Here is an 18299-nt window from a genome sequence, read left to right on the forward strand (position 1 = left end):
CTAACATTGTTACGTTACATAACGCTACGTTACACACTACAATTCGGAGCCCTCTAGCGCGAGAGCGAAGCCGGAAAGCCGGTCCAGTAATACACGTGACATGTAATAGGTCAAGCGATATGGAGAACAGAATAAAAAATTCGGAGATACTACTTTTCAGCACTCTCTCGTAATTATAGCATAAACTGCGTACGTTTTGCGATATTTTGTGGTAATATCCTTCATTTATGAAGGTAATGACACCTGCTTAACTGTGTAATAAGCCAATACTGAGTAAATAGTTTGTAATTCGCTTCTCGTACTTCGCATGAATGTATGATATTGTTGTAACGATTTATGATTTTCTAAGTGTAGTAGGCTTCCGAAGATGACAATTTGTCGAAACCGGTTAAGTGCAATGAAATACTGAAATCGTGCAGCTGACGATTGAATTTCGCTGTGAAAAAAAGATTCTTCGCCGAATAGGTAAAATGACTCGTAGGAAAATGGGACAAATGCATAAATGGTATTGTAGATTTCATGGAACAGTAGACAAAAATTTCCACTGATTTGCCAAATCCATTTCGTTGTACAGCAAACTGTCTCATTACTTATTAAATGATCCTCCAACAAAAAAAATGTTTCCTTCACATCATCGTTACGTGTTTAAGTGAAAAGTTTTGTAACCATGCTTTCGTTACTTGAATGACGGGAGCCTAAAAGAGAGATCGTAACTGACGCAAAAAGTATCGTACATTAGGTCTACAGTGTCAGCAATGAACAGTTATGTCTCCTCCTCTTCCGCATGCCCCTCGATGGACTGCGAAGAGGGGACGCACGTTTGCCAGCTTCAGAGTGAGAACGTTGTTTGTAGAAGACGTGTGACACCGTTTAGAAGCAACGTGTTACGAACAGTTTAGTGCGTAGGTTATATAGAAGAAAGACTGGAGAAACACCAAGAAAGCCATCTCGTATCTCATTTGAGCGATTGACGACAGCCTTCAAAAACTTGTAAATCTGGGCGGGTAGATGTGGATTTGGGTGGTGTTGCTTCGAATATCTTCACTGAGATAAGCTCTCTGACCTATGGTTAGATGCCGACTAAACATGGCTTACAAATTTCTTGTGCTGGATATAATGAGACTGGGATTACATCGTCTGTGACAGAGTTGTAAATCGCTTTTTCAAATTCGATTTAGTTCCTCAGCCCTAAGCCCAATCGAATCCCATTGACATGAAACCCAACGGTACGTCTCGAAGATCGTGCTCAAGGAGATGTAGACAGCTCTGGGTAGAGCCTATAGACTGTTTATCTGTTCGTTGATGTACTTCCGCCAAATTGTTCATTCCACCAGATCCCAAAATTTTTTCAGCAGGTGGTGTCTTTCAGTTTATTTAAATATTGCTCGCTTTCTCTTCATGTGTGATACTAATCTATACGTATTTACGTAGCTACTAAGCTAAACAACACCAATGATCTGCTTCAGCATATTCTAAACTTTCGTTGGGTCGTACAGGTACCTCTGTTTTTCATTCTCGAGTCACAGTAAGTCCCCTGTGTACCTCAAAACACTTACTAATAATCTGTCAGGTCAGGTTTTTCAACATCGGTTGAAGTGTCCACGTTCTTCCAGATTCCTTTACTTGTCGTCGTGGTTGGCAGGGATGCTGGGATGGGGGAAGGTGGAGGGGGGGGGGGGGGGGAAGGGAGAGCGAAGAGCGAGGGTGAACAATGCCACAGCCCATGGCGACAGTTTTCTGGGGACGGCTAAATCTTAAATTTTGCTATGGTTTGAAAAGGATGAATTAAACGAAACACTGAAAGTTACGTATTAATGAAGAAGTGTGAGAATAATTTGGAAATGTAAATCACTCATAAAAGTTGGTGTCTTACTGGAAATAGTCTACGGTATTCTGTAACAGATGACAGATGAAGCACCTTAGGTGAGTCTTCAAAGTAACAAAAGTTAACATTGACAGTGTTGTCAACTCAGTTTTTATCTTGCGCCTACACAATACTTGAAAAGTACTTGCGTCAGCTTCAGAGCCACTGCAGAAGCTAAGAACTTCAAGAGTTACAAATAAACGTAAATGTCAGAGTATGAATAAATAACAGTTCCTACACAGCAACCTTCGCCCAACAAAAAACAAGTTCTAATAAATAAATAAATAAGGAATACGTAAAATATGCTCTGCCCGTCACATGCCATAGTCTTTTGAATCCAGACATTGTTATTAAGCAGCTTTCACACAACGTGGAAAGATGCATGCATCCGTTTTCCATCACTCCCTCTCCTTTGAATCTGCCTTTAATGCATTTGCATTCCTCTTATCCTTACCACGACCCTCTAAGTTAACTCCTTGTGCTGTTAATTCTCTTAAGTTTTCTCTATTTCGCGCTTATTTCCCTGTGTTGAAACCATCATCAATAATACTAATATTAAGATAATACCGAAAAAACCTTTCTAATCTTGCTTTGGAGCTTAAGTAACTAAAGTGCACTGGATGAACTGTTTCTCCAGTTTCGTCATATTTCACATTGCTTGCGTTTAAACAACTGTATTTAAGATTTAGCTGCTACTTTTCACTAAAAACAAAAGAAAGTTCTTTCAAAACTGCTTGTTTCGAGCCATAAATCGTGGTCCTGTCATTTCGGAAAGCACAACTCCTCGATATCCGACCACAGCCGTTCTTCCCTTAAGTACTACATTTACACTAAAGAGGGTCTGGCCATTTGTACAGTAGTTTTTTCGACAATAAAGCATTTACATGTAAGTCACTTGCTGTCCTGCGACCTTCCTCTTCTTACAGCAGAAGGTCGGACATAACTACTAACTATAGAGTACTCAACTAGTGGTTGTAGCTATAGGTCTCGCTCCCCTCTCCTCAAGGAACTTGAAAATGATAAGAGATTTTGGTTAAGTACTCTGTACGTGACATAACTTAATTCTGGTTGACGTAATTAATTTTGGAGTGTAAATGAAAATGTATTGCACTGTAAACATTTCACTTCTGTTTCAATGAATGTTGCTTTGGTCTTAAGGCTGTATTCAGGTGGAAAAGATGTACGAGTAAGTGTGGTATGTGAAGATGAGACGTCATGGATAAATGACATCGTGAAAAAGGTAAAAAGGTTGAGTATGTCTGAAAATGGAAGAAGGGGTACGGGGGAGGCGCATGGGGTGGTAAAATCCCTCGAGCCTTCCCTACTACCTATCCTGTGTTAACCTCTTTACGTCTAAAGAGTGGAATTTTCTACATGTACAGATTCAGGTAGTTCTTCGTCAGTTTTAAGCCTTTCTTTAAGGGAGGTAGGACGTCAAACGGGCCGACTTGGAGCAGGAGAGGCATCACGTGACATTTTAATTTCCAGTGTCTATACTTTTACAAATAAATTCACAAACTTTGTCAGCATCACCACGAAGGATTCAGGATTCACACTAATTGCAGTGGAACTTCGAAAACAGATTCTTCGATGCATTTTGCACAACACACATACCATGCTTACAGGTGTATGAAACTCTAGAATTTATTTAATTTATGAAAAAACGAATGAGCTGTTATATTTTAAAGTTCGTGTTTGGAAAAAACACAAATTTTATAGTTAATTACCTCAATTTTTACCACAATTTTTAATAGATTTGGAAAATTCTAGAGTTTCATGCACCTTTAAGTATGGTTTGTATGCTGTGCAAAATTCATCGAAGAATCTCTCTTACTTATGAAGAAAAGTGTACCTGTAGCAACAAATGTGCCATTAGTAAGTGAAAAAAATGATGAAATTCCAGATGTAAAACAAATTACTTCGTTGTGTTTTCGAACTTCCACTGCTATGAGTGTGAATTCTGAATCCTTCCTGGTCATGCTTCAAAGTTTTATTAATTTATTTGTAAAAATATAGACAGTGGAAATTAAAATGTCCTGTGGTGCCTCTTCTGCTTCAAGTCGGCCCGTTTGACGTCCTACCCCCCCGCCCCCTTAATAGCAGTAACGTCCCACTGTTGCAGAACGTTTTCTACACTTGAGATAATTTGCTGTGTCCATTGCTTCAGCCATCTGAAGTGCCTATCTCACGGGCAATAAAATCTACATTCCACATGTCCACAATTTTCTTCTTTCGCTAGTCATTTATATGATTTCCTTTCCAACTCTGCATCATCATTTTCGACATAGTATACTATCGTAAGGTGGCAGGTAGAATGAATGCCAATTTCGCACCTTACATGAGAGATTTTATATGTCATAATAAGTGGATGAAAATGTCACCTGACATTCTTTGGTGATAGTGAGCAGATTTGCCTACCAAAACGTACAGTAGGTAATGCTAAGGGATGACACTCGATTCGATGGTATTAACACACCGTTGCAGTCGAAGCTGGGAACGAGCGGGAAGGCCGGGAGTGGTGAGTGGTCGCGGTTAGTGCGACGGTAGTCGACTCTGTGTCTAGTGTGGACGTGGCCTCGATAAGGTTACTGGCTTTTGGGTCTGATTCTAGACGTTATAGAAATTCTATCAGTTCTGTTTCCTCTATTTTGGCGGTGTGGAAGCAAGAATGTGCCTCGGTACCGGTAGCATCAATCATGTTAAGACCTATCATACACCTTTGTTCAGCGGTGGATGCCATTCACACTCCACTAAAACGGTGATCCAGTAACCCGGCCATATTGCCTAAGTTATTCGTCGCTACTACTGTTGACTGTTCCTATCAGACGCTTTAGAAATTCTCTTCCGTTTCTTCCGCTGTGTGCTCTTTGGTTCATATCAGTGTTATCATTCGTGCCCAATGTATTAGAAATGAATTATTGTTGTCTTGTGGTTGACTCCTGGGTTTCTTTGAATCGGTAACCAGCACGTCCCATATCACTCGCGATGCACGTCATGCAACCAATGTAACTTAAATTTGAATTTGTGTAATTTGTTTATCGAGTTTTCTATAAGATTTTAGTTAATTAGTTCAATAACTATTTTATACCTTAAATTATGTAGGACTTGTCCCGCGATGTTTTTTTTCGGTTCAGGTCAATTAATGAGTTAGTTATTTGTGAAGGTCAACCTTACCCTATCTTTACCTGCCTCAACTTTAGGGAGGGGTTTAATTCCTCAAGCTAGCTTTAGGCCAGCGCTGATCCATTATTATCCCTTTGCTTTTGTATACAGATTATATAGCTTAGAGAGTAACTTGTTGTAGTGGAGCTTAGTAAGTGGATTTTACATGGCCAATCTGATCCCAAATTGATGGTATGATGAATTGTTCAGGGTGAAACAGAGTTGTGTTAGAAGCTTGAATTCATTGTGATATTTCCATGATTTAATGTGTATTCCTCTTTTAATGGGTGCTAGATTCATCCTCTCATTTAGTGTTTAAGTAAGTCCACTGAAATATTACTCTCAAATTAAACTAACTGATCCGGCTTCCTGTAACATGTGAATTTGCTTAGTTCTCCGTGTTCTACGATCTTCGAAAAGTGTTACAGCGCTATAATGTATACCAGTCAAATCTGAAGCAAGTTGTTCTCCAGTTTAACTGTTTATTTCCTAATTTAGGTAGAATTTAGATTTTCTAATTTGGCAAGCCTTAATCTGTTTCCTATAAGTTATTGCCAGTATATCTGTGACCTACCTAATCAATTGCAACACGTAATTGTTGATGTTTTAACTGGTTGTGTTGCAATAAATGCAAACTTGAAGAGAAGCTTGTGGGTGATTCATATTCCCCGATTCCTCATCTTCAGTAGTGCTGGAATTAAATTATTATTCAAAACTTGTGTTAAGATTTTTTGGTGAGTTACTGGGAGAAATGAAATGGTGCTTCAGTGTCCACGTCTCGTTCGTCATCCATTCACATATCGAAACGTTGCTATACGCTCTTCTTGCTTTCATAGCGCCACATTTGCATGTGGTGGGCAAAATTTGAAGTACTTTTTTAAAGCGTAAATCGATTGGAATACTGACCAAGTTTCGCAGCCATACGATAATTACAGCCCATGTGCGTAGCTCTATATGTACTTTAATTATAACAAACCTATACTGTCTCGCCGTGGCAAGTGCCCGCAGTGCCACCAGTAGTATTCATCCTCGCGGTCAGCAGTGGTTTCAGTGTTTTAGCTCATCAGTGTGTATTATAGAAATAATACGGAACGGTAACAGAGTTCCTTCTTCCGTTATGGAAAAAAAATCATGGACGTTGGGATACTGCCTAGCGGTTCTAGGCGCTTCAGTCTGGAACCGCGCGACCGCTACGGTCGCAGGTTCGAATCCTGCATCGGGCACGGATGTGTGTGATATCCTTAGGTTAATTAGGGTTAAGTAGTTGTAAGTTCTAGGGGACTGATGACCTCAGATGTTAAGTCCCATAGTGCTCAGAGCCATTTGAACCATTTGAGATACTGCCCGAGTAAGGATACTGGAAGTTTAATGATAAGTTTGCTACTGGAACTCACAGCGGTGAAATCAGCGCCGATGAACGCCTGCTCGAAGCCGAGGAATATGATGATGGGCAGCATGAGCAGCTGGTCGCGCTCCTTGAGCAGCTTCAGGGTGATGGCGAGCAGCCCGAAGCCGGACAGGCCGGTTCCCGAGCCCTGCCGCTGGCCCTCCTTGTACCTGCAGACAGCGAGAGCACGTCACACTCCGTAGTCTTCTGCTGGCGGCACTCACCGAAAGAGAAAAGTAGCTGCAAAGAAACTAAAAAATTTTACGAGTAAGACCTAACCGAGCACACAAAAAAGTCAACTGAACAACTACGATCGTGAAACAGGATGTAAGAGGCCTGTTCAAAAAACTCCGGAACTTTGTCCACAAATTTTTTCTGCGCTTACGTTCTACTTATTGTGCATGATCTCCTTCGAAATGCTCTCCTCCATAATTGATATACCACTCCCAAAGCCGTTTCCACCTCCTGAAGCTGTCTTGGTACGCCTCTTGCTGGATCGCGCGAAGCGCCGTTTGCAAATTTTCTTTTGTCTCGGCTGTCGTTGCAAATATTCGTCTTTTCAACACGGTTTTCATTGAAAATTCCTGGCAGATTAAAACTGTGTGCCCGACCGAGACTCGAACTCGGGACCTTTGCCTGTCGCGGGCAAGTGCCCTACCAACTGAGCTACTCAAGCACGACTCACCCCTGTCCTCAAAGCTTCACTTCTGTCAGTACTTCGTCTCCCGCCTTCCAAATTTTACAGACGCTCTACTGCTCTGGAAACATCCCCCAGGCTGTGGCTAAGCCATGTCTCCGCAATATCCTTTCTTTCAGGAGTGCTAGTTCTGCAAGGTTCGCGGGAGAGCTTCTGTAAAGTTTGGAAGGTAGGAGACGAAATACTGGCAGTAGTAAAGCTGTGGGGACCGTGCTTGGGTAGCTCAGTTGATCTTCCGATACCACCTACCCTGGCTCAGCGCATGTTGGCGGTTTTGGGATCCTTTGTTAATACGGGCATGTTATTTAAGATTCGTTACGAGTCCCTAACCCTCCCGAGGAGCAGAGGGGGTTTAGGCCTTTGTCATGTTCAGAACAGAGTGAAGGCCCTGTTCGTCAGCTGTCACCTGCAACTGTGGCGACGAAGTCTGACGTGCCTCACAAGTCTCTTACCGGAAGCCTTACGACCAATCTCACTCGCACCCTCTGTGATGATATCGGACATCGCAGCACCTTTCTTCTACATCAGCCAATTCTTCCTTGAATTAAGCTACATCCGCACCGCACTACTACCCACACGCTTGATGATGACGAGGACGATATATGCTGCCACGCAAATGAACAGGACGCCGAATGTGATTGAAAGCAAACACCCCACTACAAAGTGGCGCGCTGTGTGGCAGGCAGTGCATGCCCCCACCCTTGATACTGACGTGCAGTCTGCATGGTACGTAACTGTTAATGGGAAACAGTTGTGCCAGTCCCGCCTACATCACATCCACCTAGCTGATTCACCCTTGTGTGCCACATGCCAAGTGATTGACACGGATGAACATCGTTTCGAATGCGGGTCGGCAAAGGACGTTTGGTATTAGGTGCGTCAGACATTGGCTTTTTTGACACGCACGACTCCCGACAGGATAACTACCCGATTACTTCTTTTCCCCGATAAGCTTTTCCCCGATAAGATTTATTTCCCAAGAGCAAAAACGAACTCTGTGACGTGGATCAGCGGCCACGCTCTTCATTACCTATTCGGTAATGGCGAAAAGACAGTACCCGATTTTTGGTATTACCTCAACGAACGACATTGTGTGATCGTCAAGAACCCTAAATACAGGCAATATTTTTCTAATTTTCTTTGGAGCGCATTCCATAATCCGCCTCGCAGCTGGATTATCGATGACATGAGAAGATATCTATAGCACCTCTTCCCAGTTCCTTTTTCTATGAGACTGAACAAACAACGGAAACAAAGCAGCAACGAGACGACAGTCATCGAAAAATTCGCAGCGGGCTATAGTATGGAGCATCCTTTGTCGTAACGGGACGACTTCCTATTGTTCTGTTTATGTTGCCGAAGAGGAACGGCCTTCCTTTTATCCATTTGTATAAAAATAAAATAAAAAAAGTTGGTAGAGCACTTGCCCACGAAAGGCAAAGGTCTCGAGTTCGAGTCTCGGTCCGGCACACAGTTTTAATCTTCCCGGAAGTTTCATATCAGCGCACACTCCGCTGCAGAGTGAAAATCTCATTCACGGTTTTCATTTTTGGACATAAAAGGAAAGTCAGCAGGGGCTAGGCCTGGAGGAGGGTGAGGCAACACAATGATTTCGTTTTTCGTGTAACAGTCACGCACCACCGGGATGAATATGCTAGTGCGTTATCGTGATGCAAAGGCCATGAATTGTCTCGCCACTTTTCAGGTCGTTTCCTTGCCACATTTTCTCGTCGGTGTCGCAACATGTCCCGATAGTACCATCGATTAACAGTGTGTCCCTGTGTCACGAATTCATGATGAACTAATCCTTTAAAGTCAAAGAAAACTATCGGTACGACTTTGAAATTTGACCTGAGCTGACTAGCTTTTATTGGAGAACCTTTCCCGACTCATTGTGAAGATTGAACCTTGATCTCAACATCATAACAGTAGACCTACGTCTAATTACCAGTACGACTGTCTTAAGGAAGATCTAGTTCTCATTTGGGCGACCCGAAAGCTCTTCACAGATTACGACGCGACGGTGTTTCTGCTCTTGTTTCAAGAGCCGTGGGACGAAGTTGGCGGCAACATAATGCATTCCAAGATGCTGTGTCTGGATGACATAATCCAACTGATATGTATTCTGTTGGTTCAAATGGTTCAAGTGGCTCTAAGCACTATGGGACATCTGAGGTCACCAGTCCCATAAACTTAGAACTACTTAAACCTAACTAATCTATGGACATCACACACATCCATGCCCGAGGCGGGATACGAACCTGCGACCGTAGCAGCAACGCTGTTCCGGACTGAAGCGCCTAGAACCGCTCGGTCACAGCGGCCGGACAATCTCTTGGGGAGTCAGTCTTCGATGGTACGCACAGTTTCGTTGACGTTCCTGACATTAGCGGTGTAGGGAGACGTCGAAGGGCTTCATGAACGAGGTTCGTATTTAACGACCGTCTGACCATTTTTAGACCATGTGAACCATTCATAACGTCGACTACGGCTTACGCACTCATCACTGTCGACTTCCTGCATCATTTGGCGTGTCTCTGTAAAGTTTTTCTTGAGTTTCACGCAAAATTCAATGCAGACATGTTGCTCATCTAGCTCTGTCATCTCGACATTCGCAAACTGTGTGACACAGCATTCTACTCAATACAGCACTGAACAATGTCTAACAGACATACAACAATGAAACTTTCGGCAGTTGCACAATAAACACAGGCGTGTGCAGGGATGTCAATCACATTTTGGTTCAACACACCATTGGCGCGAAATTACGAATGTTCCGGAATTTTTGAACAGACATCGTACAAAACATTTGCTGTTTTTACAAATTAAGATTCACACAAAGGTTCACAAAATCGACTTAGACAGCACAATGCAGTGGAGAACTGGCTTTCGCATGCTGTGTGACTGCCGAGTAACATAGCTCGATAAAACATGGCCCATAAATAGAAAGGACTGATACAGCATACTACAAAAGCTAACCGCACGAAATGCGCAGTGGGAAATGACGGAAGACAATCATTTCACTGAAACCACGATTTGTTATGGTCGTGTGGACACAGAAGAAGGCGGGATATACGTAATTTAGAAAAGGGTGTGTTGTCGTCACGGAGGGCAGTGCATGCTCTGCAAAGCGCTCCCATGCTGACCCCAAGGTTCGTAAGGAGATCTACATACATACTCCGCAAACCTACGTACGGCGGACGGCGGTGGGTACCTTGCGCTGCTACTAGTCGTTTCCTTTCCTGTTCGACTCACAAAGACAACGAGGGAGAAACGACTGTGCTTAAGTCTCTGTACGAGCCTTAATTTGTCTCATCTTATTTTCGAGGTCCTTATGCTAAATGAACTTTGGTGGCAGTAGAACCGGTTTGCAGTCGGCCTCAAATACATGTTCTCTATATTTTCGCAATACTGCCTCGCGAAAAAAGCGTCGTCTTCCCTCCAGGGATTTCCATTTCATTCACGAAGTGTTCCCGTAATACCTTCGTGTTGATCGAGCCTACAGGTAACAAAGCTAGCGTAGCACACCTCTGAATTGCTTCAGTGTCTTACTTTAATCCGACCTGGTAAGGATCCCAAACTCTCGAGCAGTGCTCTTGTTGTTGGGCGTTCTATTCCGCCGGCAGTGCGGTTGCCACCCGCTGGATGGTCATTGGTGCATTGGACGCGCTACAGTACGTCTCCCGGACGCATCCCAGATGAGATTTAACTCGGGGGAACGGGCAGTAGCTCCAGGAGCTGATCCATCTGTGCAGTGATGAGGTCGCGAATTGTCATCCGTAGAAATGAAGTTCCGGTCAAATGCACCCATGAAAAGACCCGCGTTGGAAAGGAGTACAGTCTTAAGATGTATTGGAAATGTTCGTTGATGATATTCGTGCTCCGACTAACTAGCTTTAATATTGTCTGATGAGGAACATTACCTAAAAAAAAATCTATCCTACTGCACTGTATTCACACCGAGTGTGTATCAATGATACCGTTCAGTTCAAATGATTATATGCTCCGCGACGCGTACGAGCACAGGTACACGTAGTTGGACACCAACGGATATCCGTGTACTAATTATGGCTACAGCCCATGTACGGCAACAGTTTCTCCCGTAAAGTTTTCAGTTTACGTAAGCTTAATAGTTCGAACCGGTACAATAACTGTCTAACGCGGCAAAGAATATTTATGCATGCTGCGCGCTGTTATTAATCTATGTCGTTGCACAATTATAAATTTCATAAACACACAACATTAAATGGGCTGAAAGGAATGTCACGCAGTAAATCCATTTTTTACTGGTTTATTCTATACTATTCACGTCCTGTTATTGTATTAATGAAGTAACTTTTCCGTGAGCTGGGTGAAATTAGTTACGTTTCCGTCAAAGAGTTTGTAAGAAGATGTAGATTTCATTTGCTACTTTAACGAAACGTCAGTACCTTCTCACAATTCAATACTAATTTTCACTTCCTATGTCGGTAAATTGCTAACAGTCTATTACTTTGGGGTAAAGTTAAGTCTTTCCTGTATGATATAAGACAAGTCCAGATCATTTCCTCTCTTGGGTTTACGTAGTGATGTACACAAGGTTGCTGATCTACCTATTTCAAGATTAATGATTCCTAGCAGGTCGAAAAATTTCCAAAGATGCACAAAAACAATCTAGTCGCGCCTACGTGCAAGAGCATACGTTGAGATACGACTTGATCCAGCAAGCGCTACCAGCTCATGAACAATGCATGACGTTTTTCTTCTGTATTACGCAGTGTCCTCAAAGAGTACTCACAAAGAGTATTCTTTGAGTTCACTCGTTCTATTCCATGACCTATAAGTACACAACTTTGCGATCTAATATTATTTTAATTTGAAACTAATAGATTCTAATTCATTTCTTTCCCTCTTCAAAACATTAAATCAGCTTATACTGGATTTCTTTTCTATGTACTTCCTACTATTTAAGTGATGATATTCCAGTGGCACTTGAAATTTCTATCTTGGATTCTGGGGCTTATTTTAGGTTTTGAGTACTATTTTATATTTTCAATTTTCTGTCCGAAGGAAGCGTCGTTTACGTCCAAAGGAAACTGCGTTACAAGTCTCACAACAACATCTTCCAGTGTTCAAAGTTTTCGAGGGTGGTACGCCATTTCAGCACTTTGCCCACAACACCCTAACACGTAGAGCTTCAAAACGATCATGTTCGACAATATTCATGGATATATTAAGTGTTCCTCTCGCTGCCGTTTCAGGGTATGTCTAGAAGCACTTCTGTTCTCATCCGAGAAAAGCACACCACCTCACCCCTCCTTCGTCGAGTCAGTATGATATAACCATGGCGTCTGTAAGTCTGGCTGGCGTGGCACCCCGTTGGCGCCAATACTTGGGTTTGCCGATACAAATCGAGGCTTGTGTTGTTAGTTTGGCGGACGCTGGTGCGGACCGTTAGCTGGAGGGGACGCGGCTGGTTGGTTGGTTTTGGGGGGCTCCTCCTGTCTGGTACGGGCCTCGAGAAACCGCTAGTGGATAAATCGGTCGGAGACTAGCCTTGGTGGCTGGATTAAGTATTGAAAGCTGCGACTTGCGAGAAGAGCAATGGATATCGCGTGCAACCTGGTCGGCTAATTCCCGGCCTACTCTGCAAGCTTAAATGCTATCGTACCGCCAATACGGACTGTGGGCAATAACATCCCGGCCTGGAATCCTGGGAGCCACGGTTCCTTCACACCTAAGTGGAGTTAATTGCTCTTTGTCGGTGAGTATGCCCTACTCATTACATTAGCAGGAGTTGATATTTCAGCCTTTTAATTTTTAGGTGATTTTAAGGAGTGTTAAGCTTGCAGCCTTTTATTGTAAAAACACCACGTCTTTGTTAATATGGAATTAGACCCGTTATATTAAAGCTTCTCCGAGTGATTGTGTGTATGGTCATCAGTTAGTGTAATTGATGTAAATTTTTGTTCCACGGGATAGTCAGTGCGAGTGTACAAGCATTCTCTGTTATAAACCGAGTGTTCTTGTTTCCCGGTAGTAGTGCAGAGACGCGTTTTTCTTCTGCTGTGCCGGCCGCTGTGGCCGAGCGGTTCTAGACGCTTCAATCTGGAGCTGCGGTACTGCTACGGTCGCAGGTTCGAATCCTGCCTCGGCCATGGATGTGCGTGATGTCCTTAGGTTAGTTAGGTTTAAGTAGTTATAAGTGTAGGGGACAGATGACCTCAGATGTTAAGTCCCATAGTGCTCAGAGCCATTTGAACCATCTTCTGCTGCAGCGACACTTCCGTCGTCGCACGACGTCTAGATTGACCCGAAGTCTGGTGTCTCTACCAGAGCACAATCTTGGTTCAAGTTAAGTTGATCGTTTGATAAGTGCCACGGCAGAGTGTCACCAATTAATTAGGAGCTCTTAATGTACCCAATTTATGAATTCAGTAAGCACATTAGCGTTGAAGCGTGTTCTGCAAGACTGAAGTTTCTCCTCACCATACCTGCTCTTTAATTACTCGTTAAACCTCGCACCCTTATTGCTACTTCTGGAGCGTGTTAAATTTTAATGCCTTTTCCTTTGATCCACAGTCATCAGCTAACTGAACTCATTGTAAAACATGCCTGCGTTTTGCCTGTTGGCTGTGACAGGCGCCTCCTGTATTTGCCAGCTTATCTTGAATTTTGGGGGATTGTATATTCATTTAAGGTCATTGTCAACGTTTCTGCTGGTGTGTACCAGTAGGGAGTCACGTTTCAATTGTTTGCCTTCCCGCCATTTGAATTGTATGTCTTCCCAGCTTATCTTGTAATTCGGGAGATTGTATATTTAAGGGTAACCCTTAATGTTTCTGCCGGTGTGTGCCAACTGTGTGTCACTTTTGAACTGTATGCATTCCCAGGTTTGCTTGTATTTTGGGAGATACTATATTGTATTGCTTAAGATATTTTATTAAGGCTTATACATTGATAATGGCTTTCCAACAGCGTCAGTCACTGGCGTGGCTTGTTATCCTTTCTGTATTTGGGATGAGCCCTATTCATTTGTTTAACTTAATATCTATGCTTAGTACATTTAGTGGCAGTCATTTGTAATTCACTTTACTGACGATACTCCGTTTGCTGAACCCGCTCGCAGTCACACCTAGTTGGTGTGACTTGTTACTTGTATATGGGAACTGTATATTCCTGGTTTCAAGCTCTGTTCTTAATGGTGTAAACTATTAAAGTTTGCTGTTACTGAATTGATCCTGTACAGGTTCTTTAAATTATTGTGAGCGTTGTTATTCATGTAACAAGGTTCATCAACTGTAATTATAATAATTGTTATTAAGCACTAAAGTGTCTGCCACGAAACAACAAACGGAGAAATATATGGGTCTATCTTCCATGTGTTTTTCCTTAAAATTATCCCTTGTTTTGAGGTATCAGTGATCATGGTTCCGTTGCAATCGTGCCGGCGATAGCCTGGTGACAACGGAACACGACGTACTGGTCATCGGGCACAGAGACCGCCATCATGCAGGCCCCGTGCCTCTGTGGAGAGTGAGAGAGCGTGTCTTGCAGTCCTGTTAAATGTGCCTCCAATTACCCCCTCTATTTGACGTGGATTCCTTCTTGCCTGATGTTCAATGGAGCGCTTATCTGCTGCAGTAGTTGAAAGTGGTCGACCACCTCTTCTCCTTCGGGCAGCAGCCCCTGCGGTTCAGAGCGCTCCTCGTACACGTAAAACTTTACTGTGAGGAATACCAAACTCTTGGACTACACTCGCCGCACGTCATCCTTCTTCCAGTTTCCCGATTATTCTGCGTCATGTGAAATCAACCAAACGTTTTCTGCGAACGATGTTGTAATGTACAACACCACTACAGTGTACTGTAACTGCTCTCTGACTGACGCAAGCTTCTGCTTCCAGTTTCTTCAAATGCGCAGTATTACGGAGCGAGCCTCTCTGGGCGCTATAGTCACGTTCACCTCAAGCCGTGTGACGTCCAATTTTCTGTGTACGACTGGGAGACCTCTCGCAACATGCTCCAGCACTTTCACTCACTTGAAAAGAGTAGTTAATGTGTTACGTTACAAAATGCATCTCGTCTTTAACTTTTGTAGAGCAGTGTAATACCAAAAACGAGGTAAGAAGAGATTAGGGGAACCACCTGCCGCAAATGCTGTGATTTAAATCATACTAAGGACTGCTGAAATGTTGTAGTGAAATCCCTACTTTAGATACTGTAATTACGCTCTTAAGAGTTTTCCCCTCCAGAATGGAGCTACCACAAGCACCGCATCTTTCTGTCACAGGCGTGTGTGTCCTTTTACCAGGTGTCTTCAAAATTCGCGCTTCTAGTATTGCATGCAAGATCACTGTGTATTTTTAGCTTGTGCGCTCAAATTCAGTCAGGCGGTCTATTCGCACTGTGTTGTCAGACATCATGAAAGATATAACGTTCGTTCGAGAGGATATCATTGCAGACTGAACATCAGTCTGGTGTCGAGATTCTTATATTGAAAAGCAACCAGCCAGATATTCAAGCTACTAGATTTATTGATACTACGGCTAACGTAATTTATTTGACGAAGCGGGAATTTGAGCGTCATTCCTCTAGAATGCTAGTTCCGATATAGTCATTATGTGTTTGTGGACCACTCCATTTTCATTTCTGTCGACATGTAATCTACAATCTTACCGTGCATGGCAGATGAGAGAATGAGATAGCCAACTTACAGGCGTCTATGCGCAAGTCAGTATTAAGGAAACATTTTGTTCCACGTGGCTGTTGAACCTATAGTACCACGAACTTCTTACGCTGATACCACTCATTCTTCCTTATCTGCAACGAAGTATTCTGTAATACTGGTGGAAGATATTCTGTTGGGAACGTTACATACTTTTTGACATTGAGTGTCCATAAAATGAAGTATTATACGAAGAGCCGACTGTTCTCCACTACATATTTAAACTGCGTAGATGCTAACGACCCATTTCGTTAAGTGTAATATTATTTATCAGTAGAAGTAGACACCATACTGGCGCAACGTGTACGTTAATAACAAAAATAGCAATAATAATAGTAATAGTAATAACAATAACAATAATAACATCTTGCACTAGAATACTGCGACAACCTTAATTTCGGCTAGAATCACGTCAGATGTAACTGTCGCAGTATGTGGAGGTACTCGTTTTCTATCTAAAAAGAGCATACATCACGCTCTTATACTGCTCACTGGAAACGCAGAGTGAGCTAACTTCTTCGGGACCCTTTCAATGCTTATATTTTGTGAGAAAGACACTTGAGGAAAGAGCATGTGCTCTAAAAAGCGCTGTATACTTCATTCCATTATGAGTTACATAATTACTCGTAAAGTATTTGTCTATGTGCAGCGCTGTGCCAAAAAGTCAGTGTGTCGACCGTTTACCTAGAACTATAAGCTGTCATTTGTTTGAAGACACTCTACGCCAGAATTTGCTCCTGAAGCGTAAGTGCAGACAACCTTGTCGGTAGGGCATCCAGAGTTGTGAGGGTATTAGTGAACAGCTTCAATTGAAGCGGTTTGCTAATACCCCAGATCAAGCGTAAATGTTGAGGGCTCTGTACTAAAGGTCTAACGCTAATCATTAGAAATAAATAAAGACGAATGACCAATGATGAAAAAAATGAGCCAGCAGCGATAGTACTAGACTTTATAAAGTATCAGAGACGTTTCATAGAAATGAACAGCAGTAAGCGTAATTCTAGTACTTTTGAGACCTTGAACTCGGAATGACGTATAATTTTATCATTGTCGCTTGATCTCAAGTTTCTGTACAGCAATATAAAAGACCAGCGTGCAGTCGTAGAAGAACGTAATGACAGATAAGTTCAGAAACATAGAGGATATTGACCAACTTTCACGATTATTTCCTGAAGGAAACTAAGAAAGAAGCTTTAAATAACCAAATAAAGCCTACAGAATCGTCTGCAGTATATATGTAAGAAATAATAAATATACTCAATGCTAAACTGACACTAAAGCCCTTGCTATATAGAACCAAATCACTAATTCGAAACACAAACAGAATTTCTGAGGAAAACATTGAAGTTATTGTTCATAGGAATGATTTGTATGAAAATGAACTCTCAGAAGTTTCATCAGCCTTCACTTGCGGGAAGAAATAATTAAAATTTTACGTTCATATGCACAGAATAAATGACGGCAGGGTTACCAAATGCTTTTTCAGTTTTCTCAACAATGTAATTTAAGAAAAATTAAATACTAGGAACTTAAATACATGTTCAGGAAATTGAGATCTCATGCTACGGGGAAGATCTGCTTTCAGTAGAGTTGTCTCAAATTATCAGTTTGATGACAATTCTAGGACTGGAGACAACAGAACTCGTTTACAGAATCGAAGAGAATCCCCACTGAGAAAACAGAGAGTTTTTTGAGAACAAGAGGAGAAACTAATAAGCTAATAAATGCAATCCTACTTTTCACTTACACGGAACGATATGTAAAAGAATTTTGAAAAAATGTATCATTTTGGCATGTAAGGGAATTATCTTGTATATGATTTATGAAGCATTATCCGTAACAAAAAGTATTATCAGCCAAGCAAATTTTCAAGAAGCGTGATTATTTGCCAACGAGGAACTGAAACATTGAAATTAGCAAAGAGACTGCACGGGGAAGGCCAGGAATTCGAGAAAAAGTTGGCTGGAATGGAGAAGTAACAGGCTTCTAACTTAATGCTCGAGACCAAGAAGACGTAGACGGCAATAAGAAACATATTAAACTGGACCAAAGTAATATTAGTAGAAAAGTACATTCATTTTTTGTTTCGGATATTGATCTCTTTTTAACTTTTTTTTACTTCCTGCTCAACTAAGGAGCATCTTTCAACTTTTTTATTCTTTTGGTCTGAGTATCTCTACATTCGTTCGCTGTGTTTCTTTGTGTGTTCTTCCACCCATCTTGAAATTTTTTCGTGCAGATAATTTTTCACCAAATTTGTGCTTGCGAATTAAGACTGAAAATTTTGTTCTAGCTTGGTGACAGATCTCCTGTGAATTCTTCTTCATTCAAATATCATTCTCACAGTTCGATCTGGCGATTATTTTCGAGAATTTTTCTTTCTCGATTTTTCATTGATTTTCATTTGGTACCTACCACCAACTATCGTGGTTTCTAAAATGTAAAGAGCTGCTGTTTTATCAAATCCGTTACAATATTGTAAT

The 18299-nt window shown here is 42.0% G+C and overlaps 1 protein-coding gene across 1 annotated transcript in view; it reads right to left on the reverse strand.

The window, feature by feature from the left end:
- LOC124789705 (UNC93-like protein) overlaps positions 1 to 18299 on the reverse strand; it is a 426216-nt gene that overhangs the window by 55807 nt on the left and 352110 nt on the right. The window contains exon 5 of the mRNA XM_047257157.1: positions 6421 to 6583. Coding sequence (XP_047113113.1) covers positions 6421 to 6583 — 163 coding nt within the window. The remainder of the gene's footprint in view (positions 1 to 6420; positions 6584 to 18299) is intronic.

The sequence above is a fragment of the Schistocerca piceifrons genome, chromosome 3 (genome assembly GCF_021461385.2).
Source record: "Schistocerca piceifrons isolate TAMUIC-IGC-003096 chromosome 3, iqSchPice1.1, whole genome shotgun sequence".
NCBI lineage: Eukaryota > Metazoa > Arthropoda > Insecta > Orthoptera > Acrididae > Schistocerca > Schistocerca piceifrons.